Below are 27920 nucleotides of genomic sequence, written 5' to 3'. Positions count from 1 at the left end.
TTAAAATGGAATTTCATCTCATTTTCATTCACGTAATATTAAATACCGGTACTGTTCCTACAGCGCGATTATTTGACATTCTGAAAGACAGCCACCACAATGAGACTATGTAACAAAATCCCAGACATATTACTCTTTTTTACATTATTATTATTATTATTATTAGTTCTTTTTTTCTACAGTTTACATATTACCAGAAATATTCAAGCACTTAGCAACGGGATCATCACTACAACATGAAATAAAACAGTTGTCATATTGATATTTTAGGTGTATTGAGGAACACCCAATATTCCTCCAAGTACTAAAAATGACAAGAGAGCTGGTTTCAAATTAAAAGTGAATCTGGACACTCACCTGCGAATGATCGATGATCACCTTTTGATGTCCAATAATTGCTTCTGATCAATTAAAATTTCCTTGATTTTTTTTCAAAGTTTTAGCCACATTTCATTCACAGCTAAATTTGTTGCTGCGTTGTCACTCCACTTTCATCCTGAACTCTTTGCAGTTATTGTCCCGATACCTGTAGGCTAATAAATAAATAAAAAGGGAGTGGGAGAGCTCATATGTTCAAAGGTCCAGTGATATAAGATTAGAGGAGTGTAATGATGCTTTTCAGAAGTGGTTGATTCTTCAATGAAGAGATGAGTCCAAGGTCTGAACTTCAACGTATTCAATGATTAATTCCCACCACTTGAAGATCTGATCATCACTACATGTGTCATGTTGAAAGTCAGAAATAAAAATGTCCATAGTTGACCATATATAGTTACCATTATAGGTGCACTGAGGTACACTCAAGAAAACATTTCCTGTCTTGCAGCTGCTCGTGTGCTCCATGAATGAAATCATTTAAAATACACAAGTAGTTCTGTGAAACTTAGAATTTAAGATAGGCTATATTTATGGCAGAAATGTGGAAATACACAAACTAGACAAAAATAACAATTTTATCACCAAATTGAATGTATTATTAATTTATACTTTAAATATATTTTTTGTTCATAGCTTCCAGGCTTTCTCTCATTTTTGAGTAAAATGTGATTGACTCATTGATTACTGTAAAGGTTGTTTCTCAGCTTGTAGAGCAGGTGTATTTATTGATGGCTGTGTGATAGAGTTTGATAGAGACGTCTGATCATCACCACGGAGCTGTTGTACCTGCAGGAAAACACAGAGTAAAATGATGTTATCGCCTCCACAGCAAGTTGTCTATAAATTACTGACTGTAAACAAACTTGAATTTTCCCAACAAAACCTGAATGCAGCACCAGTCTGAGATGTTTTACCTGGAGAAGTGGGAGGAGTGATGAGCTGTCAATCCCGTCTGGTTAAGAGGAGTAGAAGGAGAGTGTCCTGACTGTGGCAGAGACGCTCCCATCCACAGAAACGCAAAATTAAAATGAACTTGAATGGGTATGGAATAACTATCCTATCTTTAATCAAGTGCATAGATTTTTGAGAGCATGATTTCATCCCTTTTCAGTGACACAGCTCCTTCCTGTGCTCAGATTTTTTCTCATGTTCACATTTTGTGCTCACCCTTAAATGTCTGCAAATGATGTGCTTCAACTCAAAAATCACATGCCTGTGCTCACATTATTCCTTCTTGCACACAAAAATTTTGCTCGCATTCAGATGTGCCCTGTGACTCGAGGGAACAACCCGGAGCCGGGATGGTGTAAAAAGCAGTATTCAGCTAAGTGCTTAACCCCTGGACTACCATCACAGTGTTGGGACCTCAACCCACATGTTCTCAAACAAAGGGCCATAAAACCAGCAGGGGACAAGGAATGCGCGACAGCAGACAACGCCCGTTAAATCACACCTAGGTATGATTCCACCCAGACGTTCAAACTCTGGCCTCCCATTGGTCAGTACCTGGGGGAAACCCCAGGGAACCCCGTGACGTCACCGAAGGTTTAAATGCTGCGGCGACGCGCAGCCCCATGCTTTTTCCCAGGTAACGAAGTGCTGCAAGGAGCTCCGGCTTCACGCGACCAGTTACTAAAGGGGGCGCACCAAACGTTTGGACTCAATATACCTAGGCCGCAGTTCTGAGCTTGCTGGACAAGTAAACTGCCTCAAGTTTCATCTGAAACACCTGGATCCTGTGGAGACCGCCGCGCAACCCGCCGCTTTCTCCCTCCTACATCTGCCGCAGAAGTGAAGAACGCCTTTCTTCACGCGCCGACGCCGGACTCCGCCGAGGATCCCGCCGATACAGAGTTAACTCAGCTGGCCCTCCTTTCTGCCACCCTTCCAGAGGACGACCAGTTTTATCCCGCTGTGGGACGCTACAGCAGCCCCAGGCCATCAGGTCGACGGACCTCATCAGCACTGGGAAGCACGCTTCAGTAAGAGAGCTTTTGTCTGGGCAGCGACTAGAATTAAGCGTGATTTTATTAGGACCTCCGCGTCCTGTTATGTTGATTGTGTTTTGCTGTATGTTTACTAGTTGTATTAACTAGAGTGGTCGATCGATGTTTACTAGTTATATTAACTAGGTCTTAGTCACGTGCTGAACGCAATTCTCCGTATCCGCGTCAGAAGACCAGTGAAGATATCAGAGTGCAGCTCTTTTATTCTCACTGTGGTAGTTGGATACCGATTGGGTTCAGCCCTGACTAATATAACCGATCGCCCCCTTTTAGCCGCCGTTCTCCCTCTTCTCTCTCTCCTTTTTCCTCTCTACTAACTCACACACACGTGCGCAGCCGCGCACCCACACACACACCCACACACATATACCTGCCTATGTAACACAACGGGCCGCCATAAGGGACTCCGCCCCAAACACGCGTCCCAACACGAGAGTTCGTATCAGAGTGATCAGTGTGAGCGACGTGACTGTGATCATTGTGTGTGGACCTGAGGAACACGTGGAAACAGCCACATCGTGTCCATTGTCTCACTCGAACGAGCGCGCCGTCCGTGACGCCATCCGACGTCACTCGACGCCCTCTGACGTCACTCGACGTCTCTCCTCCCCCTCTTAGGCTACACACACACACACACACACACACACACACACACACACACACACACACACACACACACACACAGCCTATATACACACACACACACACACACACACACATCATACGCTCATTCTAAGCCATTGAGAGTGTATGTTTGCTGAACTGTTTATTCCTTTGAATTACCTGAACTTGAGTGTGTACTATTAGATGATTTTAGTAATAAATGTCCTTGAACTCAAGTAGTTGTTCTGTGGTTGTTTGTGTACATTCTATTGTGACGCTAAAGCTGGTTATCAGGGTCTGTGCTCGACTTTACGCCTTCATATTTAATTGATTATTCTATTCTATAAGAGATTTCTATAATCGAGACTGATTGTTTGGTCATTGATCCCTGATTTCAGGGTGGTGCCCCGCAGTTATTATTAATTAATTCACTTTAATTAATAATACAACTATTCTTTTTTTCTAGTAATTATTAGTCAATACCGCTAATCCTAACTTTATTAATTTATCAATTAAACTCAATAATTAATAAATTAGTTGACCTGCTTATTGATTATTAATGCTTAATAATTATTATCAATCACCAAACTCCTATGCAAATCCCCAACATAAATGACGCCCCGTGTGAGGCCTTGATAAACCAGCAAAGCTTCTTTCGTCACAAATTTTGTACACAAATAACACTGAACTGTACAGCTGAATCTGCTTTAACAGCATTCTTCAGCGCCCACCCTCTAGAGTGGATGTGTCATAGTACTGCCAAGTAAAACTAGTGGTAATTGGTGAACAGTCACAGTGTGTGATAAGGAGTAGTAGATTGTATTTATGAATAGCACTTACTAACAGTTGGAAGTTATCCAACTGTGGGGGAAATTAACCCGGTAACACGACTATTGCTCACTGAGGTGCTAAACCACCAATTACATTTAAGGGTTGTAATTGTGAGCAATTAGTAGAAACCTATAGGTTTGTAAGTCACAGGTTTACTCTCACCTGTGCATCAGCAACAGCTTACAACATAACGTTTTTGTTGGCTTTTTTTTTTTTCTCTTTTTTTTTTTTCTTCTTTCGCCAACACAGTTGACCCACAGGTGTAAACCCTCACTGCGCAATGAGTAACCAGGGTCACCGCGCACAAGGAGCAGAAGCTCCCCAAAGTCAATGCGACGCAGCCCTGCAGGATGCGGTCGCTGGACTCATCCGTCTCTCCATAGATGACAGAGAGAGACTGAATAGCTACCGCCTCGACACGTGCGAAGAAAAGCTTGAGGAACTTATTAGCTATGTTAATGATCCTACTGGGAAGCCGCAGCGCACCATCCCAGACATTTTGGGTCAAATTGCCCTGCTTTATCAGCGCAAAGCCGAAGTTCAGGCACGAGAAGCCCAAGAAGAACTCGCCTATTTGCGAAGTGAGAAGTCCCGCCTGGAACAGGAGGTCCAGGACAAAGAGAACGAAATTGTACAGGTAAGTTGTGCACCAGATTCAGACCCTGAACCGCCAGTAAGCTCACAAGCTTACGCCCCTGAGAGATCTGCCACGGAGCCGGCAGAGTACCCACGTGGGTACGACTCAGACGTTCAGGCTCATGATCAAAGGTCCAGTCTGACCCGTGGGCAGGGACGTGACCTCCAGCCGACACTTGAGCCAGCCTGGTCAGGCAGGCAAACCGCGTCAGACACACAACGGTGGGAGGGCCCCCAGCCCTGGGAACCATTCTCTCCAAACTACCCCACAGCCGCGAGTCAAAGGACATTTGGGCCCACTAGGTTGCCAGAGCCGTACCCTGGAGACTACCAATACAGTAACCCCCAGGGATACACAGCTTCAGGCAACGCGAGAGCCATGGTGAGCTACCAACCGCCATCGACATCCTTTTATGGGGACCCAGGAGTCCCCCCATACAGCAGTGCCCCCCCGTCTGCACGCAATCGTACTTTCTTGCGCTTTGACGATCCAGTCACTTCGTCGCAATGGAGAGAGTATCATCCTCCGACCCACCAGGGTGCTGGTGCCTTTGATCCTCGTGATCCTTACCACCATCAAGTCGTTCCTTCTCGACGGTATAGAGACGACCGTGACCTCACCTCAGAGGACTCAGACTACGGCTTCTCCAATGAACGAGGTTTAAGGACTCGTCAACTTGAATCCCTTGCTGGGGATATTGAGCGCTTCGACCCAGGGGACCCCGAGGCTAGTGTTGATGACTACCTCCGGGAGGTTGAACGCTGCTTGCTTGATCTTCCTCGCCCCTCCACACGAGAGAAACTTAAGCTTATCTGGAAAACCACATCCAGAAGCGTCCATGTGTTCATGGAATCTCTCCCTCCGGCAACCAGGGACACTTATTCAGCTCTTTGTCGAGCTCTGAGGGAAGAGTACTCCCTCTACAATGATCCCACCGCTGCCGCCATGGGTGCCTACGCAGTCACCCAAAAGAAGACAGAACCTCCGAGGGAATACTACCGACGCTTGCAGGTAGCCTTTTTCCGAGGCCGCCACGCACCAGGGTTAGAAGAAGACCAGGCTTTCAAATCTCTATTCGTCCGCAATCTCCACGATCTGGTTAGGTATGATGTCTCACTAATGTACAGGACCCACAATCCCCCCATGAAAGAAATCCGCAAACATGCACAGATGGTGTGGGAATTGCGTCAGGAGACGGGTTGGAAACCCCCAGGTCTCCAACCCGAAGCCAGGGTCCTGGGGATACAGGTGACAGAAGACACCGACTTGACACTTGAGGGCAGCGAAATCCCTCAGAACAGAGCCGCCAGGCAAGCAGCCTCGGACGGCCGCCAGGGTGGTTGGCGAAACCACAGAAGAGATCAGCCAGGTAAATCAGCCCAGCGTAACTTCCCCCCGCAGAGGGGAGGATACAACAAGAACGCTACGCGAGAAGGTAAGTATGACCGGAGGAACCAAGGTCACCAAGGGAGTGACCGCCAGGTGTCGGAACTGACAAACCTTCTACATGCATGCTTAACCGAAGTAATGCGTAAGATAAAGCCACTTTGTCAGGTGGTATCTGACCCTTTGAGGGGGTCAAACACAGAACCCCTGCCAGCATAACTAAGCCAGGAACTCTTCCCTGCTGGTTAATAAAGTCTACTTTGTGAGCTGGGGAAAAGGGGGGTAGAGGATATAACCTACGTACGCGTAGTCAGATTTGATGCAAGAGTCTTAGTGCAGGCAGAATCCCGCCCTACTTGGTCCCGCGGACCACGGTAGAGCAGATTCTTAGGCGCTGCCACTACCACGACTGTACAGCCCTCCCAAGTACACCTAGTAGATAACCTTGGCAGTGCTATACCAATTTCAGTCTATCCACAATGTTCAGAACAGGAGTTTATTTAAGCTTACCAGTTATTGAACAGCTATAAACTGAAATTGGTTTTGAATGTCGGGTTCTGGGAAAAGAGACACTCAACAACACGTCAAACACACCACTGGCCAATTCACCCCAAGGGGTGAAAGAGAGGCCTACTAACCCCTTTTATTAACAAATGTTCTCTTTTCCTCTTTTTCAATTCTTAGATGTGTTTTGCTTTCGTTTTGTTTTCTTCTATGTTATTACATGATAGAGGTGATGATGTGTTGTAACATGTGATAACATAGTTGCTAAGAGTTGCTAGTAGTTAAGACGTCCTGCCCAGACGTGCCTCTGCATAAATGCCCAGACACTAGCCTCTTAACCAGTGCTACATGAACTGTTTGAACTGTTGGACTGTTAAAGACTTTCTCCGCAGGAAACATGCGGATTATTCAGCCCTTCTGTTGCTCCAAAGACTGGACTCTAACCCACTCTTCGGACCAAAGGGGGGATGTTGGGACCTCAACCCACATGTTCTCAAACAAAGGGCCATAAAACCAGCAGGGGACAAGGAATGCGCGACAGCAGACAACGCCCGTTAAATCACACCTAGGTATGATTCCACCCAGACGTTCAAACTCTGGCCTCCCATTGGTCAGTACCTGGGGGAAACCCCAGGGAACCCCGTGACGTCACCGAAGGTTTAAATGCTGCGGCGACGCGCAGCCCCATGCTTTTTCCCAGGTAACGAAGTGCTGCAAGGAGCTCCGGCTTCACGCGACCAGTTACTAAAGGGGGCGCACCAAACGTTTGGACTCAATATACCTAGGCCGCAGTTCTGAGCTTGCTGGACAAGTAAACTGCCTCAAGTTTCATCTGAAACACCTGGATCCTGTGGAGACCGCCGCGCAACCCGCCGCTTTCTCCCTCCTACATCTGCCGCAGAAGTGAAGAACGCCTTTCTTCACGCGCCGACGCCGGACTCCGCCGAGGATCCCGCCGATACAGAGTTAACTCAGCTGGCCCTCCTTTCTGCCACCCTTCCAGAGGACGACCAGTTTTATCCCGCTGTGGGACGCTACAGCAGCCCCAGGCCATCAGGTCGACGGACCTCATCAGCACTGGGAAGCACGCTTCAGTAAGAGAGCTTTTGTCTGGGCAGCGACTAGAATTAAGCGTGATTTTATTAGGACCTCCGCGTCCTGTTATGTTGATTGTGTTTTGCTGTATGTTTACTAGTTGTATTAACTAGAGTGGTCGATCGATGTTTACTAGTTATATTAACTAGGTCTTAGTCACGTGCTGAACGCAATTCTCCGTATCCGCGTCAGAAGACCAGTGAAGATATCAGAGTGCAGCTCTTTTATTCTCACTGTGGTAGTTGGATACCGATTGGGTTCAGCCCTGACTAATATAACCGATCGCCCCCTTTTAGCCGCCGTTCTCCCTCTTCTCTCTCTCCTTTTTCCTCTCTACTAACTCACACACACGTGCGCAGCCGCGCACCCACACACACACCCACACACATATACCTGCCTATGTAACACAACGGGCCGCCATAAGGGACTCCGCCCCAAACACGCGTCCCAACACGAGAGTTCGTATCAGAGTGATCAGTGTGAGCGACGTGACTGTGATCATTGTGTGTGGACCTGAGGAACACGTGGAAACAGCCACATCGTGTCCATTGTCTCACTCGAACGAGCGCGCCGTCCGTGACGCCATCCGACGTCACTCGACGCCCTCTGACGTCACTCGACGTCTCTCCTCCCCCTCTTAGGCTACACACACACACACACACACACACACACACACACACACACACACACACACACACACAGCCTATATACACACACACACACACACACACACACACATCATACGCTCATTCTAAGCCATTGAGAGTGTATGTTTGCTGAACTGTTTATTCCTTTGAATTACCTGAACTTGAGTGTGTACTATTAGATGATTTTAGTAATAAATGTCCTTGAACTCAAGTAGTTGTTCTGTGGTTGTTTGTGTACATTCTATTGTGACGCTAAAGCTGGTTATCAGGGTCTGTGCTCGACTTTACGCCTTCATATTTAATTGATTATTCTATTCTATAAGAGATTTCTATAATCGAGACTGATTGTTTGGTCATTGATCCCTGATTTCAGGGTGGTGCCCCGCAGTTATTATTAATTAATTCACTTTAATTAATAATACAACTATTCTTTTTTTCTAGTAATTATTAGTCAATACCGCTAATCCTAACTTTATTAATTTATCAATTAAACTCAATAATTAATAAATTAGTTGACCTGCTTATTGATTATTAATGCTTAATAATTATTATCAATCACCAAACTCCTATGCAAATCCCCAACAACAGTCACACTGTCCATATAGTATTTATACTATATAAAATGTATCCCACTAGGATAAAAAACAAACAAACATCTAAACTACGATAACTCTTTTTAGGATTACTTATAAAATAAAATAAATGACACATAAATATGCTGGGTATTAAATAGGTGACAATTCAAATTCAGTAAATTCAACCACGGTTGACAAGTGAGAGCTATGTAACCTAAAGTTAACCTAAAGTTAAATAGATTAAAAACAAAAACTTAAGCAAAAATAAAACTTTATTTGAAAAAACAACAAACAAAAAAACATTGTTCCCCAACAGTGGGAAATAAATCATCACTTAATGAGTTAGATTCTTATATTTACAGGATCACAGTGATGCTCGTCTCTGTAACAGTCCATGAAGTGTCTCTGTTCAGGATGAATCTCTTTACTCTGCTGCCACCTGGAGGCCGAACCACAGAACTACCACCAGATCAATATCAACTCTGATCATCAATAATCAGACATGAAAACAGGCCATGGGTGAAAAAGGTGAGAAGGATACGACCCCTCTAGGGGAGGTCCGGGGAGACCCCAGGAAGAAAAAATTTAATATTTCATATTTGAAAGCATCAATCTGATGCAATTTTGAGAAGAAATTCAAGCAGAACTACAAACATGTTGGTACCGGTATTGGTACCAACATGTTCTTTGATACTTTTCCAAATACAAAGAGAACACAAAACATGTCATTATTGACTTTATTTTAATAGAACATCTTAGAACTATTATGCATCAGTAAATAATCAATCACTGCTGCTGCAGGATTAAAATTGAAATTTCTATCGATATTAATCTGAACTCTTCCTAAATTAAAACATTAGTGGTCTGTTTAAAAATGAATATCAACTTGTTTTCTTTGCATTATTTGAGGTCTGAAAACACTGCATCTTTTTTTGTTATTTTGACCAGTTGTAATTTTTGGGAGAAATTGTTATCAGTAGTTTATAGAATGAAACACAAACGTTCATTTTACTCAAACACACACCTATTGTTTTCCATACGTAGACCAATGTGGTGCAGCGCCACAGAATCAAGACCAAGCCACAAATTGACTCTGATTTTTTTTTTCCATCAACGCAATATCGTTCCGTTAAATCATCTCCGCATAGCGCTCTTTCTGTTCACTCACTCACACAGAGAGAGAGAGAGAGAGAGAGAGAGAGAGAGAGAGAGAGAGAGAGAGAGAGAGAGCACATGCATGCTAGTGGTGGAAAAAAACGAAACTTATCAACCAGCAGTGTTAGTCCAGTCATTTTATGAGAAAAGGTTAAACAAATTGCAACAGAAGCAAACTCAACTGATTTTGTATCCTCAGCATGTCCTGAGTGAGGGAAAAAAAGGCCCGAAGAATCCCATTAGGGGAAAGTTTAGAACAACACCCAAACATATCGCATTTACGCATATAAAACGTTTTTTTCACATGAATAGGGTAAAATTTTTAACCTTTAGATATCTCCATGAAAATTACTGAGTTGATTACTTACATTAAGACAAACAAAAAATGTATTACAAGTTTTTTGAAATTCTTTGTTAACATGAGCAAATGTGCATAAATTTGCATAAATCTGCATAAATCACACAGTTTTGATGGCACATGAAGTTGCTGTGGTGGTACCTGCATGGAAATTGGAGTGAGTTGACTCCATTGGTCCTATCCTGCTAGTTTCAAACAATAGTTTTGTTTATTTTACTGAAGGTGTCTTACTTTTATCTTTATTGTGGACACTGCTGTCATGTTTATTACTTTTTTTTCTTATTCTACTGCTGATCAAGTATTTTCTTTGAGATGAATCTGATCTGATCTTTTTTACTTTTAGGATGTCTTCTGAAGAACAGCCATCAACAACACTACAAGTCTTTGCCAGCTGTTTTCCTGTCCCTACTTGCACTAGAGAGATGGAGAAAGCATAGCCTACACTGTCTACAAAAGAAACATTCAATGGAAATGTCAGCAGTGCAATGTAGGTCTCTGCTTACAGATGGACAGGCTGTTTGCAGTAAGTTACCAGCAGGGCCAAAAACGCCTGGACCCACTTAGGAAAAATGAGACCTAAAACAAACAACTACTGGTTCAAAATTGACATAATTGTTGTTTCTAGTGTATTATAGTTCAAAGTTCATTTTGTACATTAAAATTATTTTATCCATGTATATTCTCAGTGCCTTATTGAGTAAAAACCACTAAAAATTCAATTAAGTTTTTTGTGTTTTTCTGTTATCACACCCTGTTATAACACTTATATCACACAGTAGAGAAAAACTGCCAGATGTTGAAAGAAGAAGTTGTCCTGAAAAAAGGGACAAAAGCACATACTCATAGCAGACTGTATGACACTTTTACAGCTAAAAAAACAAAATAAGTCCAGGTGGACTGGTTAATATTATATAGGAGATAAAGGCATTGCTATTACTGTATAGGCTCTTAATCAACTCTGTACAGCAAACATCCTATAGTGTTCTGTATAGTAAATATATAAAATGGTGTAAGATTGTTATTGCTCTCAATTTTCACCATTTGAGTAATGTTCATGCTAAGACTTCTTATTTACAAGACAGAGTTGATTATTGATTGACTATCATTTTAATATTGACAAATGGAAAATGAGAAGGTCACAGGCATCTTCCTCACAAGTTGAAAGATTTAACGTGGCCAATAAAAGCAAGATGAAGACATGTGTAACTGTACAATATAAACATTCAAGACAGCGATCAGTGGCAGCCTTCATTTTTGTTACTTTTGGGTGCCCCCCCCAGATTCACTGTTGGTACCCCCTGTGCCACCCCTCAGAAAATATCCTGGACCCGCCTCTGGTGTCAATCCCCCCTCTCACTTTCTCTCCGCGCCCCCGTCTCTCTCCAGCTGCCCTTTCAAAATAAATGCATAAAAGGCCAGAGAAAAAGACAGTGGGGGAAACTGTGCTTTGTTTTCTCTGTCTTTTTATGGTTTAGTCGTGTAATTCTTTCATTGGTGCAGAAGCAGCGTTCAGTTACCACGAGCGTAGTTGTGACCTGTTGTGATCATAGATGGCAAGGCATATATTTTTTATGTAAGTCCCTTTGAAATATAGGAGTCCCATGACCAGCCAAACTCCTAAAAAAAAAGGTGTGATTTATATTCCAGAATATGGTAGCTTTGGCATATGGCACTACAGGACCAGTTAAATATAAAACACAATTTTATACAATATATATAAGTAGGGGGTCCCCGCTCCATCTCTCCATCGGTTTGGGGGTCCTTGGCCTGGAAAATGTTGAAGAGCCCTGGTGTAAGGCAATAAAAACAAAATACCCTGGCAAAGGAAAATTGCCCTTCTTCTAGCAGAGCGTCTGTGTACTTGTTTCTAACTTGATGTTATCTCAGTTTTTCTCTGCACTTTGGATCTTTTCCTCATGAAATCCAACAGGGGTGCTGCTCCTCTGGGCACAGAAGTTTCTCTTTCAGTTCATCAATCTCTTTTTCATGTTTTTTCTGCAGTTCCTCCAGGTCTTGCCTGTCACTGTCTTCATCTTGGGTTGCAATTTTCTCTTTCAACTCGTTCATCTCTTCCTCATGTTTCCTTTGCAGTTCATCTAATTTTTCGTTCTCATTTGTTTTGTTTTCTTCCAAAAGTTTATTTTTTATTTTTTTCAGTTTTTCCTCATGTTCCTTCTGTAGTTCATACAGTTCTTCTTTCTGCTTTTGTCTTTGCTGTTTCAAAAACATCTGTTCCCACTCTTTAATTTCTTGCCCCTGTTTGATGGACAGCTCAGCTCTTCTCATCCTCTGTTCTTCTTTACTTTGGTACACAAATTCTTTCTCTGATGATTTCATTTCTTCTTTGTGTCTTTTCTTAAATTCATCCAGTTTTTCTTTTTCTTTTCTTTTGTTTTCAAGTGAATGTTCTTTTAGAAGATCATTCATCTCTTTTTTCTGTGTTTTCTGCATCGTCTTGATTTTTTTCCTGTTTTCTTTCTTTTTGGTCAGCAGTAGCAGAATCAACTTAGTCATCTCTTGTTTGTCCTGTAGTTCATCCATACCTTGTTTCAGATCTTTTTCTTTGTGTTCTGGGAGATCCTGTAAATGTTCATCTTCTCTTTGTTTTTCCTCTATTTCTTTCTTCAGATCCATCACTTCCTTCATGTATTTGTCTATCTGAGCTGCAAAGTCTATCTCCTTTTTCTCTATGAACTCATTGAATTCTTCAGCTTGTTTTCTGGCCTCCTCCTCGTACTTCTTCTTCATCTTCTCCGTTTCTATCTTATACTTTTCCTCCAATTCTTTACGCTCCTTCTCTTCCTGTTCTCTTCTCACTCTGTCCTCTTCTTTTCTTTTGTTTTCAGATTTTTCTCTTTCTTGTTCATATTCTTCTTGCAGTTTTCTGAGTCTTGTTTGTTCTTCCTGTCGTCTCTGTTCATCTTCTTGTTTTCGTTTTTCCCACCACTCTTTTTGTGTCTTCTCCCAGCCTTCCTGTTGTTTTTTCATCTCCTCTTTACTCTCCTCCAGCTTTTTGTCAGTGATCTCTTTTGATTCTGCTTTTGATCTTATTTCCTCCTCCAGGTCTTTTACTTTTTGTTCACACTTTTGTCGTTGAATTTCTTCCAGTTCTCTCTTCTTCCTGTCTTCTTCTTCTCTCTCTTCCTGTTCTCTCTGCTTCTCTTCACGTTCCTTCTTTATCTTTTCCTCCATTTCCTTGAGTTGTTTATCTTTCAGTTTTCTCTCTCGTTCAATTTCTGCTCTCTGTTCTACCATTCTTCTTTTCATGTCCTCCTTTTCTTCTTCATTTTTTCTTTCTAGTTCCTCCTTCTCTCTCTTCATCTCTTCTTCCTTCTCCTTCAGGATCCTCTCCACTTCTTTCTGTATTGCTGCTTCAGCCTCTTGTAGCATCTCATTAGTGTAGCAGCTTCCTCCATTTTTCTTCACCATGGTGTCGATCTTCTTTATCAGCTCTTTGACTTGTGAAAGATTTCCTTCATCATTGTTGTTGTGGCTGTCTTTCAATAAACTTCAGCCGCTGAGGAACTTAAAGCTCTTTTGTGACGCGTCCAAAAACTCCATGGGTCCACGATCAGTTTAAAGTGTTTATTGTGACAAAAATCAAAAAGAGCCAACAAGCAGTTATATCAAAAAGGGAAATTAATACGTGCCCTTTCAATAAATAATAATAATGATACTGGTGAGATGATAAGGTGAAAATGATGGTAAATTGACGGTCAACAAAAAATATATGAGCTTAGTTCTCTCTCTCTCTTTGTGTTCAAAAACTCCCGCCACCACACACACACACACACTAAGTAAAGAAAATAACCACACCCCCTCAATGTGTGAATGCAAATGACATCATCAACGCAATGACGTCAAACCTACAGCAAAATGGCAGGCAAAAATATATTTTAGCTTCTACAATACCGGCCCCTAATTATTATAACTCAAACAATAATAATTACCCAATAAATGATAATCACACACACAAGTACATTTCAATAGAGAGTCCATTATGAAGATCTTCTTTCTTCATGAGAATGCTATAAGTGCATACAGTGTTGGAAAGAGTGATCTACTGTCACTCTGGATCAGTCCATAGTCCATAGTGTATGTACTGTAATGTGTAAGGGGCAAAGGTCAAAGTCCAAAACAAAAAAGAAAGTCAGTCTGAGCTTTCACAGTTCTTCTGACTCCAATAGAAGGCAGATTTTGTTGATTGGTCTGTTCAGAAATCCAGTCTTGGTCTTGATCCGGACATGACGAACGAGTCCTCTCTTATCCAGAATAGTCTCTGCGATTTTTCCAGTCAGCCAGGTGTTTCGAGGTGCTGAATCATCCATGATGATCACGACGTCTCCTGGTGTGAAGTTGCGTCTGATTTTAGACCATTTCTGTCTCTCCTGAAGTTGTGGAAGATATTCTTTAACCCACCTTTTCCAGAACAGATCTGACATATACTGGATTTGTCTCCACCTGCGTCGAGCATATATGTCGTCCTGTGTAAACTGTCCTGGTGGCAATAAAGGCATGGTTTTAAGGAGAAGAAGGTGGTTTGGGGTGAGTGCTTCAAGGTCATTTGGGTCTGTAGAAGCCTTGGTGATTGGGCGGCTGTTGAGGATCGCCTCAGCCTCACATAAAACTGTGTGAAGACCCTCTTCATCAAGATTTTGTACATTTAAAGTTGAGTTCAGAATCTTCCGCACTGATTTAATCAATCTTTCCCATACACCGCCATGGTGTGAGCCAGCAGGGGGATTGAAGATCCAGTTGATTCCCTTGTTAAGCAGAGTGTTGTGAATCTGATTTTGATTCCAGCTTTCAATTGCTTCTTTCAACTCCCGCTGAGCTCCAACAAAATTGGTGCCATTATCAGATCGAAGTTCTTTTATCTGACCACGTCTGGCTACGAAGCGCCGAAGGGCATTGATGAAAGAGTCTGTGTCAAGTGACGATGCCACTTCAATGTGAACTGCTCTTACAGCCAAACATGTGAAAATAACACCATAGCGCTTCACAACTTTCCTTCCATGCTTCACTCCAAAGGGTCCAAAATAGTCCACTCCAACATATGTGAATGGAGGTTCACCTGGAGTGACTCTGTCCAATGGCAAGTCTGCCATCTGCTGTTGACCTGGGGTAGCGTTTACACGCCGACAAATAACACATCTTGACAGTATCTTTCTGATCAACACAGTGGCGCCAGGAATCCAGTATTTTTGACGTAGGACAGATAACATATGGTTGCGACCACCATGACCCACCTTTGCATGAATATGTCGCAGAATCAGATCAGAAATGTGGAAATCTTTAGCCAATATTACTGGATGTTTCACCTCTTCTGGCATCGCTGCTCTGCTTAATCGGCCTCCAACCCGCAACACATCTTTGTCCAAAATGGGATTGAGTTTATGAATGTGACTGGTTCGCTTGACATTCATTCCTTTCCTTAGACTTGCAATTTCATCTGCAAACCTCCTCTTCTGACAAAAGCAGATTATCTCCATTTCAGCAGCAGCCAGTTCCTCCACGGTGAGATGAGGGTTTTCCAGAGTCTGAAGATTTCCTGTATGGTTTTGTGGTAAGTTCTTGTGAACATTGACATGAGTTGCTTGTTTTCCTTTTCTGCTAAGACACAAAAGCAGTTTTTTAAATCTGAGTATCCATGCTACAGCTCTTTTCAGATGAGTCCAGGTAGAGAAATGATGGATGAAGTGTGTTACTGGATCCATGGTTTCAGTCGTTACCTGAGTAGCATTTACAGTGATGCTCTTGACTTCAGAGTCTTTTGGTGAGATTTTTTCCAAACCATCCGGATTTCGGGGCCACTCTTCCTGAGACTGAAGAAGAAATTCAGGCCCAGACAGCCATATTTCTTTCCGAAGAAAAGTTTCAACTCTCAAACCCCGTGAAGCCAGGTCTGCTGGGTTGTTAGTTGTGTTGACATATCTCCACTGTTGTGCATGTGAGACCTTGTGAATTTCAGTTACTCGGTTGGCCACAAAAGTGCGGAATCTGGTGGTTTTGTTGTTGATGTATTTAAGCACAGAGGTGCTGTCAGTCCAGAATATGGAATCTGCTAAATCCATCTGCAGCTCTTTTCTCCATACAGTGTCCATCCTGCTTGCCATTGTAGCTGCAGTTAACTCCATTCGAGGGATAGTGGCTGGCTTTAATGGAGCCACTCTTGCTTTTCCCATCACAAATCCACAGTGTGCTCGGCCATGAGTGTTATGCAGTAGCAGATAGCTGACAGTTCCATAACCATCTTCACATGCATCTGAAAAGTGATGTAGCTGAGCAGATGCAACGGTTCCAAAGTCTGTGGGTTTGAAGCATCTATCAACCTTGAAGTCTTCTAACTCATGAAGCTCTTGAATCCAACGCATCCATTCCTGCACAGTGGAATCAGTTAAAGCATCATCCCAACAAACCTTTTTTCTGCACAAATCTTGCAGGATGTTCTTGGCAGTCAAGACGACAGGCGCCAATATTCCAAGGGGATCATATATTGAGCTCACTGTGGAAAGAATTCCCCTTCTGGTGAGTGGTCTGTCTTTGAGGGTGATTTTAAACTTGAAGACGTCAGACTGTACACACCATTGTACACCAAGTACTCTCTCCACAGGTAGGTTGTCACAATCCATGTCCAAATTCTTCATCTCTTTTGCTTTCTCTGTTTCAGGTATGGATACCAACACACAACGGCTGTTACTTATCCACTTGTTAAGCACAAAACCTCCTTTGAAGCAAATAGCTCGCAGCTCATGATAGAGAGCTATTGCATCCTCTTCTGAAGCTACTGACGCAAGGCAATCGTCCACATAAAAATTGTTCATGACAGTGCTTACAGCTTGAGGGCTGAACTCTTTCACATTGTCCTCAGCACATCTCCTAAGTGCAAAGTTTGCACAACTGGGGGACGAAGTCGCTCCAAAAAGATGCACCGTCATTCTATATTCCTCCATGTTCTGACTGTAGTCTCCATCAGGCCACCAGAGGAATCGCAACAAGTCCCGGTCTTCACTTGGCACCTTGACTTGATGAAACATTGCTTCAACATCTGCAGCGATGACAACAGGTTCTTTGCGGAATCTAGTCAAGACTCCTATTAGTGTACTGGTCAGGTCTGGCCCCTGTAAGAGCTGAGAATTCAGTGACACTCCCTGAAACGTTGCTCCACAGTCAAACACCACTCTTAGTTTCTTCTTTTGTGGATGTAAGACTCCATGATGTGGCAGATACCATTTTCTGCCATCGCTGCGTTCCAAGACACAATCCGGTACCTGTTCAGCATAACCTTTGGTTAACATGTCAGACACAAAGCTGGTGTACTCAGAGTGAAAAGATGGATCCCTTTTAAATCTTTTCTTTAAGTTTAGTGTGCGTTGTTCAGCAACACTTCTGTTGTCAGGCAAACATATTTCCTTTTCTTTTAAAGGTAAATTAATGCAATAATGGCCATCAACTAGTCTGGTAGATTGTGAGACCAAATCCAAAAACATCTTGTCTTCCTTTGATGGTTCTTTATCTTCTCTAACACACTCAGGGAAGTCATTTCTGAACTGTTGCTCCCACAGCACGTCAAGTTTCACAACTGAGATCCTGTTGGCATTGACTGTTGACTGTTCCTGAGCATCATCATCCTTTTTTCCAAGTGGTCCATTAACTGTCCAGCCAAGCATGGTTTTTACAGCATAAGGTCCATCTCCCACACTCCGTATAACATCAAGTGGCTCCAGAGCCCTTGGCACATCCAAGCCAATGAGCAGTTCAATCTCAGATTCAATTTTGGGCAAATGGACATTATTCAAATGAGACCACTGTTCAATATCTTTCTGATGTGGGATGTTTCCTTGATGCACAGGCATAGTCTTCTGGGTGTATATACCTGGAAGATCACAAAAATGGCTGCTATCCAGACCAGCAACTTCAAGACCTGAAACAATGTTGGTTCCAACGACCTTTCTTTGACCCATGGTTCTCAAAAGAATACTTGACCTTCTTCCTTTGAGCTTAAGCTTGGTCATCAGGCCCACTGTACAAAACGATGCAGTGCTACCTGGGTCAAGAAATGCATATGTCTGTACTATTGCACTTCCCTTCTTGGCTTTCACTTGTACAGGCACGATTGAGAGTTTGCAGTTATCCTCACCGGCCCCAGTAAGATCACTGGTTTGGACCGAAGCTACAGCACTCCTTCTAGCTGTGTCCTTTGTTTCCGTTTGCTGTGTGTCCATCTCCTTTTTTCTTTGGTGAATATGCAACATCCTGGGATGCTTTAAACCACATATGTCACAGGTGAGTCGTTTTCTGCAGTCTCTGCTGAGGTGCCCTTTACCCAAACAGCCAAAACATATTCCATTTTCTCTCATGAAAGCGATTTTCTCATCCTGTGTCTTCTTTTCCAATTTTGAACACATATCCAAACCATGTCCACCTTCACAAAACAAACAGCTTTTCAGACCACACAAACCTTCTCTTTCCTTCGTGCCTTTTCCATTATTTTCTTTAAGTGTCACAGTGGTAGCAAAGATACTTCCTTTTATCCTAGGTTGAGGTTGTGACTTGAACCTTCTTACCTCTTTGCTCACTGCTGGAGTGTCTTTTATATCTCCGAACACTGGGTCTGTCAAAATCCTCACTTGTCTTTCCAGGAAATCCACCACATCCTTGAAGGTAGCTCTTTGATTGTATTTTACCTGGAAATCACAAGCCACAGTTCTCCATTTATCCCTCAGCCGATAGGGCAATTTCTTTATGATGATGAGCATGTTTGAAGGCATGTCCAGCTCCTTCATGTAGTTGACATCTTCCATGGCGTTGCAACATCCTTGAAGAAAAAGGGTGTATGCTTGAAGGGATTTTGTGTCATCAGGTTTTATTGATGGCCATGCAAGAGCCTTATCCATGTAAGCTCTAGCAATTTTGTGCTCGTTGCCAAAATGCTCCTGAAGTAAAGCTTTAGCCTTCCTGTATCCTCTGTCTGAATCCATGTGTAGGCAGCTCCTTACTATTTCCCTCGGCTGTCCTCTTGTGTATTGCTCCAAGTAATATAAACGGTCTCTGTAGTTTTCATTTTTGCTTTCAATACTGTGTTCAAAGGATTTAATGAATGTTTGGTACTGAAGGGGATCACCATCAAAAACTTGAATTTCCCTCTTTGGCATAGAAGAAAGGCACTGTTGATGAATTAACAGAGCAGTGATTTCATTTTGTTTGTCCATGACTGAGTATATGTTGTTCTGTTCACCACTGTTGGAGGTAGGTAAGATGGCTGGTGTGGTCACATGTGCATGATCACCTGCATCCATGATGGTTGAGTTGAGTGTTCTGGGATCTGTATTGGAAGGTTGGGTGTGAGCTGCAGCTGTGTGCGCAGTCGCAGCTCCTATAATGGGTTGTAGATTTGTGATGTTTTGATCTGGGAGACTTTGTCCATGTAGTTGTATGTTTTTTGTATTTGGCACAAAAGCTTTTGCTTCAACATCAAGTGCTCTCTTTCCTTGATACTTTTCAAAATATGACATCATATCATCAGACATTTTAGTTGGATGACTTTGTACACTGGATCCTCTTGATGCTCCAAGAACATGCACCTTGGCCATAGTAGCAGCAATGTCGGCCTCCAGCTCCAGCTGCTCTTTTTTCTTCCTTATCAACTCCTCCTGTTCCTCCAGAGCATGTTTATCTTTCAGCATTTTCTGTCGTACAACAAGAGCAGCTACATCAGCCTCGGCTTTAATGCGTGCAGATGAAGTACTTGATGCTTTAGAGCTTGCCTTGGAAGCACTGTGTTTGCTTTTCCTGCTGCTTGCAACATTAGACACACTGTCACTCGGTTGAATTAGTTCCTGCACATCAGATGTTGCTTTTGAGGTTAGGTCAGGGGGAGGATTGTCCTGTGGAGGAATTTCCTCCTTTGATTCAACAGGTGCTTTCTCATGTAAGATGGAAGAAGTGTCTGAATCTGCAGCAGGTAAATTCACAGTCACATGACCTGTTTGCATAGAGTGTCTTTCATTGTCAAAAAGCCATTGTTTCACATCCTCCACAAAGCCTGTGTGGTATTTGTTTATGCGTGCAAACCAGTCATTCTGAGTTTCTTGATCCTCCTCAGGAAGCAATACAATCACTGATTCATGCGCAGTTTTTGCACACTCAAACAGTTGAATCAGTCTCTCCAAATTCCATTGCACATCCTTTGCATTTGCATCCCTTTTCATGAGCTCCTTAATTTCACGTGTGAGCCCTTTAAGTTTCTTCACCGCCGTATGACGCTCATGCTGAAGCGTATTAATTTTATAAGCCAGCGCTTTGGTTGTAAGCTTGACCGTCCTCCTCTCCATTTCATCACTCGCATCCTTTGTTTCACTCATTTTGACATTTCCAACGTGCACAGCTCATCAATATACACAGCAAAGCATAAACACCACGCAACCGATGAATCATGAATCCATTCACAAACGTTCCACAGCTCAACTTTGAGTCCGTGCGCTCTTTTGATCCAACAAGCAGCCACGGTGCCACAAACAATCCACACGGCTTCCAAACTCCGCCGAACTCGGCGCGTGCGTCCAGCGCACAAACACACAAGCCAAAACAACAGTCCCAGTCCTCACTGGACGAGCAGCATCCAATTCAAGTCCACACTGTGTTCCAAATTTCATCCAATACACAGAAGGAATCTCAACATACGCTTCTGATGGCTGTGATGCGCCGCCGCTGTGATTGCTTTTCACTCCTTTGTTGTTTTTACGCAGCGCTCCGCTGTGATTTCTTTTTCCCATGCCGGTGAGCTGAATCCAATCCCATGAGAATCCAATCCCAGGGTCCAAGGTGGTCCGGAATTCCAACAAACTCCGCGATCCAAAGTCTTTTATTTTAACGTTAATATTTTTTGTTGACTAATGTTGTGGCTGTCTTTCAATAAACTTCAGCCGCTGAGGAACTTAAAGCTCTTTTGTGACGCGTCCAAAAACTCCATGGGTCCACGATCAGTTTAAAGTGTTTATTGTGACAAAAATCAAAAAGAGCCAACAAGCAGTTATATCAAAAAGGGAAATTAATACGTGCCCTTTCAATAAATAATAATAATGATACTGGTGAGATGATAAGGTGAAAATGATGGTAAATTGACGGTCAACAAAAAATATATGAGCTTAGTTCTCTCTCTCTCTTTGTGTTCAAAAACTCCCGCCACCACACACACACACACACTAAGTAAAGAAAATAACCACACCCCCTCAATGTGTGAATGCAAATGACATCATCAACGCAATGACGTCAAACCTACAGCAAAATGGCAGGCAAAAATATATTTTAGCTTCTACAATAGTTATTAAACACATGGTATCTTCCTCCACAGTCAGAGATCAACTTCTTAAAGGAATCGTCACATTTTTTTTCAATGTACTCATCAATGGACCGCTTCTCACGAATCAGTGTATCTCCCCTTGTGAAAAGAATGATGGTGAACGACTCTGAATTCTTCCCAAAGACGTTCTTGATGAGTTTCAGTGTCTCCTTCTCCTCTGCTGTGAATCTTCCGATCTGTACCACCAACAGGAAGACATGTGGTCCTGGAGCCAGAAGACTGATACATTTCACCATCTCCTCATTAACTTGTTCATTGGACAAGGTTGTGTCAAACAGACCAGGAGTGTTGACCACAACAACAGGACGGCCGTCCACTTCACCCTGAGCTTTCTGACAAAACCTGGTTACTGATGTTTGACTTGATTCAGCTATAAACTCTTTTCTTCCCAGAATCGTGTTTCCTGAAGAACTCTTTCCACTTCCTGTCTTCCCTATCAGCACAATCCTGAGACAGTCTGAGCTCTGGATGGCTTCACCTGTGAAAAATGAAAACTTAAGTTAATAGTTAATTAGTTAGTTAATTTAAGTGCTGACAGTTTAACCACTATGTAGATGGAAATATGCAATGTACTGCAAGTAAAAAAAAATTGCAATGTAATTTTTTATTATTATAATATGTAATAATATACTCAATACATCTAGAGTCATTTACATTTTCTTTTTAATTTTGGTGCTTACAGCTCATGAAAACAAAAAATCCAGTGGCTCAAAATGTTAGAAAAAATGGTATGTAAGTATGTCTATTTATGCACTCAACAATTGTTCAGTACTTACCACTGACTGTGTGTTTTGTTCTCCACTCCTTCAGTTCAGTCTTCAGTTGAGTAATTTTTTCTATTTGAACATGAGCAAAAGTCTCAGTTGTGTAGCAGGATGGTTTGTCCTTGTCAGCTCTCATCTTGTCCACAGTGTCCATCAGCTCAGGGATCTGCTGTTTGTCCTTGATGTTGACAACAACAGATCTTCCTCCACAGCTCTGACAGAGCTCCTGGATGTCTCTGTTATCTCTGACAAAGTTAACAACAGCTGGAGCTGTAGGATCTGACTCCACAGTGAACAGGATCATGGTGAAGTCATTGACTCTACAGCTGAATGTGTTCTGGATGGTTTCTAACTCTCCTTTGTCATCATCAGTGAGGGGACCCACAGGTAGGACCAGGATGAAGCTATGGACGCCCTCAGGATCACAGAGGGAGATACACCTGAATGATTCCTCCATCACTTCCTCCTGAGGTTTTCCATACAAGGCAGGAAGCTCCACCAGGGAAACCTGACGTCCACACACCTCTCCCTGATGTTTAACACACTCTGATGAGTTGGAGACTGAATGAAGCTCTGTCTGACCTAAAATGGCCTCAGCTGCTGAAGTCTTCCCTGCTCCTCTCCTCCCACACAGAACCAGGTTTAGAGCTGTAAAATAAATAAATAAATATATTTGAATGCATTTTGGCAATACTGAGCAGGAAATATCCTTAAAAAAACTCTAAATAATATGTGACAACTCGTGTAAAATTTGCAAAATACATGTATATAGACAAAATGTACAGTCTCTCACATGAGCAATGGGGATTTTATTCATTTATTTATTATGAATCCTTTTTAGTCAGTGTGTTACTACTGTATTTTCCTGGATAATTATGATATTATACACTTATGGTTGGATTGTCGAACATTCACTGGGAGTTTTCACCTCTGTCAAAGACACAGTAATGTAAAGTACCACAGTGTGATTCTGTTTTCATTATTAATTAGGGTCCGGGCAGCGCAGCTGCCAGGACACTATTGTATTCCTAGGAATTCTTCTTCTTCTTCTTTCTTTCTTTCTTCTTCTTCCAAGGAAGTCATACTTCCCATGGGCGAAAACTCACCAAACTTTGCACAAAGGTTCAGTCCCATGCCAGATTCACTCAACTCCAAGGACATGTGCCCCCCCCTCCCAGGGGGGGCACAATAAGCGTTTAAATTTAAAAATTTTAAAAATTCCTACCAAACCAACGGTAGATGCTACAGTGTTGAAACTTCACCACAATGTAGCCTCAATACTGCTGAAACTTTTGTCCACTTAAACTTATTACAAATTATGAAGTCCATCACTCTGTTTTTTTCAATAACTGTAAAACTTTTAAAATGTATCTCCTCCCACAATTTTTGCTCAATTGACACCAAACTTGCTACAGAGCATCTCCAGACTGTCCTCCACAAAACTTGTTTCTCGGATTTTTGATTAAGCAAAAATTGAGCCTACAGTGCATGAAAACGTTTGACTGTAAACACTACTATAAACATATACCATCAAATTCTTGCTAAATACATTTTCAAACTTCCTGAAAAAAAATGAGAATATTCTGGAGTCATGGTTGATGAAGTTTGGCAAATATCAGAATTTTAATTCAAAAACTGAATTTTCTAGAACATTTTGAATTCTGCTCTCATGGGAACAACTGCAGTCAATGTGAGACTGGAATTTATAAACATCATATTTTCTCTTATGAAGCAAAACACTTATCATTAAAAACAAATCACCAACATTTCCATGCTGTCAAGATGCAATTTATGTATTATCAGATTTTTGTTTAGATGACTGAATTATTGACATTTTGACCATTTCATCACAACAGCTGCCCGGGCACTGACTCACCTGAGTGGATAAATGAAGCTACACAGCAGGTCTTACTACCAGCTAATTAGCTCAGTGAGTTAGGAGCTGGTTCTTGGTGTCAGAGATTGTGAGTTCGAGACCCAGCGAGGGTGTTAATGATGATGATGATGACAGTTTGAAATGGCAGATGTCCTCAAGCTATTTTGCTGTCTAAATGCAATTTATGTATTAACAGATTTTTGTTTAGATAACAGAAATCTGCGTCCACAACAGCTGCCCGGACACTGACTCCCTGAGTCTATTTGAGAAGACACACACCATGTCTCACTTCCAGATAATTAGCTCACTGAGTTAAGCGCTGGTTCTTGGTGTCAGAGGTTGTGAGTTCAAGACCCAGCCAGGATGATGATGATGACAAATCAAAATGTCAAATGTCCTCAACACGAAACACAAGACAATTGTCCTAATGGTGGCATCACAGCAAGCTTCTAAATTTAAAAATCCAAATAGCTTGGACTGGACCATGTGCGAAGGCTCCTAACATCTTAGGCTCATAGTAGATGTTTGACAAATACATATCATTATTTTACCTCAAAAACTGATTTTTCTTTTTCTGCCTACAAGACAGTGAATGGCTTACTCAATTTGTGAAGCCACTGTTGAACTGCCACTTGTCAATTAGCTCAGTGCGATAGACAACAGTCTTTGGTTCCCGAGGTTGTGGGTTCAATCCTCAACTGATGCAAATTGGACACTATAAGGACAACTGTCTTGTCTTCCTATTCTCCTGTTTGTTGCTCAGAATTGCCTAAATATGCCCAAAAGTAGCCCGGACCCGACCCATCGCTGCGCAGCAGCTATAATTAAAGCTGTAATTTACTGAGTGATTGTCCTGCACTTACCAACAGTTTTTGTAGGAGCCAAGTTAAAACTGGTTCCTTCCTCTTGTTTCAGGTTTTCCTGATCACATGTTAAACCTGGTGCTGCTTCCTCAAAAACATCACAGCTCACATGTCCATTGTTTTCCTTCACAATTTGATCCATTCTTGTTAACAGCTCTGGAAGTTCGAGGTTCTCCTCCTTCAAGTATCTGTATCTACAGGTTCTGATCATGTGTTTTAATGGTGGATGGTTCATGTAGTTTTCAACTGGACTCTCCTCTCTGGGTGTTGATATCAGTATCAGTGAATGATCAAATGATCGATCACTAAAGCGTTGAAGAACTGTGCAAAGCTTCTGTCTTTGTTCCTCAGTGAAGTCTTGAGGCTGTAGAACCAGCAGGAACACATGAGGTCCAGGATCAGAGAGACTCACACAGTCCTTTATAAACTCTGTTAGTTTGTCTTCAGAGATGTTTGGATGCAGCAGATCTGGAGTGTTGATGAGGACTATTTGTTTCCCCTCCCATTGTCCACTGACTCTCTGACAACAGTCTGGTTCTTCCTCAGTGTTGAACTTGGTCTCTTTCAGGATGAAGTTCCCCACTGAACTCCTCTCAGACCAGCTGTTCCCCGGCAGAACAACCCTCAGCTCAGACACTGGAAAGAAAATTTATTCTGTCAATTGTGGCATTTAAACAGAACCCTTTAAAAAAAAATAAAGTCAAAGTAAAGCTTGTTTACATTTTTTAAAATATAATTTCATATCCAATCATGACATTTTTGTACTTTGATGTTGTCATTCATGCATCATGGCTTGAACCGGCAATCACTGCTTCAGGCCATGCCAACATGCGACATGCTCTAACCACTGCACCACTGAACCTCCCAGCTTGGGTTGATTTTAAACATGTGTTATCATACTGTACCATATCTTAATGGATACATAACATAAATGAGTATTTTCAACACCTTTGGACAAATCACCCAAAATTGCCCGTTCAGTTTGACTCACTTTCAGGTGGCAGGTGAGGAAAGCTACTGCAGCGCTTCAGAGGTTGAACTTCTTCTGTAACTATAAGGATAAAGAAATATACGATATACTTATGTTTTATATTCATTTCATTCTATATTTTTGTTTTGTTTTTGTATGTTCTAACCCTTAGCAATAGCACCATGAAAAACTATGGTGACTGTAGGTTACTTCTGATGTTATCTAATGGCTCGTTGCTGAATAATGATGATTTCATTTCTCAGAGAGACTGATATCTCATGCAGTTTCACTCACAGTCAGGGCGAGGGAAGTCAGGACTGCTGCTGCGCATCTGAGAGTTTAATTCATCATCATCTACAAAACAACAGAAAATTAAAAAACATCAAAATTATATCAGTCAGCATTAATATACAAAGCAGTAATAGGTAATCACAGTAATGGGTTCACTTTGGGTTGGACCTTGCGGATTAGTTTAGATTCAGTTCATGAGTTAATTGTGTGGATCAGATCATTACCCAACAAAGATAAGTATAAACACATATAGACTTGTTCAAATTATTGAATCCTTGATCAATGCAGCCACTAAGGGATGAGAACAATCATTATTATTACTAACTGCATTTCTCACATGTTTTCACGTTTTTTTTTTATCTTCAGGTGTTGATGAAGTCTGGGTGTCAGATTTAGGCCTGTGGAGAACTTAACATGCTGCAACATGTTGTTCAGACTTCACAATTTTCCATCCAGCTTTAAGTGTGAAATAAGATGCTTCACTGACTCACCTGCAGCAGCAGCAGCAGCAGCAGCAGCAGCCATCTTGACCTTGGCTGGAGGGAAGAGGAAAGAGTTTAGTTTCTCAACCACTAAAATTTGTAACCTTACTATCTGTCACGTACACAATAACAAATAAATTACCAAGTGTTCAGTTAACATCTGAAGAAAAGCAGTGAATGGTGTTTCAACTCTGTCACCAACATGTCAAAGGACAATTCCGCGCAAATTCAACGCGGGGGTGTATTTTCCTAACATTTTAGGTCTAAAAGAAGGAATCTGAAGATTTTCAGTTTAATCGCTCCTGTTTTGCGGTAGTTGTGTCTGTCCCTGCATCGGCACGGCAGCGATGAATGGGAGTGGATGTAAGTTCCGCTGTTTAGGCTGTTTCCATCCCTCAAAGCCAAAGACAGCGTCAGATGGCTACTCAAACATGCACCGAGAAGTTTATTTACTTCAAGCAAGCCGACATGTTTGTAAAACTAGATCTAATTCAAAGTTTCCCTGAGTCTCGCGCTAGACCCAGTTGCCGTGCTCGGTGTGTTCAGGTGCAGTGGGAAAGCTCCCGTTTGTGTCATAAACACGGGAATATCAACTCTTTACTTGCTTCAAGTAAGAAAAACTTCTCGGCGGATGTTTGAGTAGCCACCTGACGCTGTCTGCGGATAAAAATGTATACTTCAAGCAAGTAAAGAGTTGATATTCCTGTGTTTATGACACAAACTGTAGCTCAGACTGCCCGTGAACACACTGAGCGTCAACTTGGGTCTCGCGCGAGACTCTGGGAGACTTTGAATTAGATACAGTAGAGTTTTACAAACATGTCGGCTTGCTTGAAGTAAAAAAACTTCTCGGTGCATGTTTGAGTCGCCATATGACGCTGTCTGTGGAAAAAAATTGCAGCTTTGAGGGCTGTAAACAGCCTAAACAGCGGAACTTGCATCCGCTCCCATTCATTGCTGCCGTGGCCGTGATGAATGGGACAGACACAACTACCGCAAAACAGGAGCGATTAAACAGAAAAATCTTCAGATTCCTTCTTTTAGACCTAAAATGTTAGGAACATACAGCCCCGACTTGAATTTGCCCGGAATTGTCCTTTAACATCATCACTTTCATCATGAGTCAAAATATGCAAA

At 42.2% G+C, this 27920-nt stretch overlaps 2 protein-coding genes across 2 annotated transcripts in view; both read right to left on the bottom strand.

Moving 5' to 3' along the window:
• Positions 1 to 27920, bottom strand: part of gramd2b (GRAM domain containing 2B) — a 339132-nt gene that overhangs the window by 36595 nt on the left and 274617 nt on the right. The gene's annotated exons all lie outside the window — the stretch shown is intronic.
• LOC146980843 (GTPase IMAP family member 8-like) lies at positions 12090 to 26826 on the bottom strand. Its single transcript, XM_085788021.1, has 8 exons — positions 26793 to 26826; positions 26305 to 26364; positions 26032 to 26091; positions 25045 to 25676; positions 22314 to 22944; positions 21508 to 22015; positions 12719 to 13668; positions 12090 to 12271 (listed from the first exon to the last, which is right to left on the bottom strand). The coding sequence occupies exons 1-8, from the start codon at positions 26824 to 26826 to the stop codon at positions 12090 to 12092; spliced, it is 3057 nt and encodes a 1018-aa protein (XP_085644147.1).

This window comes from Trachurus japonicus, chromosome 9, assembly GCF_045865225.1.
Source record: "Trachurus japonicus isolate A0001 chromosome 9, Traja_1.0".
In the NCBI taxonomy this organism is placed as follows: domain Eukaryota; kingdom Metazoa; phylum Chordata; class Actinopteri; order Carangiformes; family Carangidae; genus Trachurus; species Trachurus japonicus.
The sequence above is the reverse complement of the archived record's forward strand: the minus strand, read 5'-3'. Positions and strand labels throughout refer to the sequence as shown.

Excerpts from the sequence above, each read along its gene's own strand:
- LOC146980843 (XM_085788021.1), bottom strand. The coding sequence starts at position 26,826 with ATGGCTGCTGCTGCTGCTGCTGCTGCTGCTGCAG. Across the intron at positions 13,669-21,507 it reads TGTGGAGGAAGATACCATGT|CCACAACAACAATGATGAAG; the intron begins GTTTAATAACTA and ends ATTGAAAGACAG. Across the intron at positions 12,272-12,718 it reads AGAAAAAGATCTGAAACAAG|ATGAACTGCAAAGGAAACAT; the intron begins GTATGGATGAAC and ends ACGAAAAATTAG.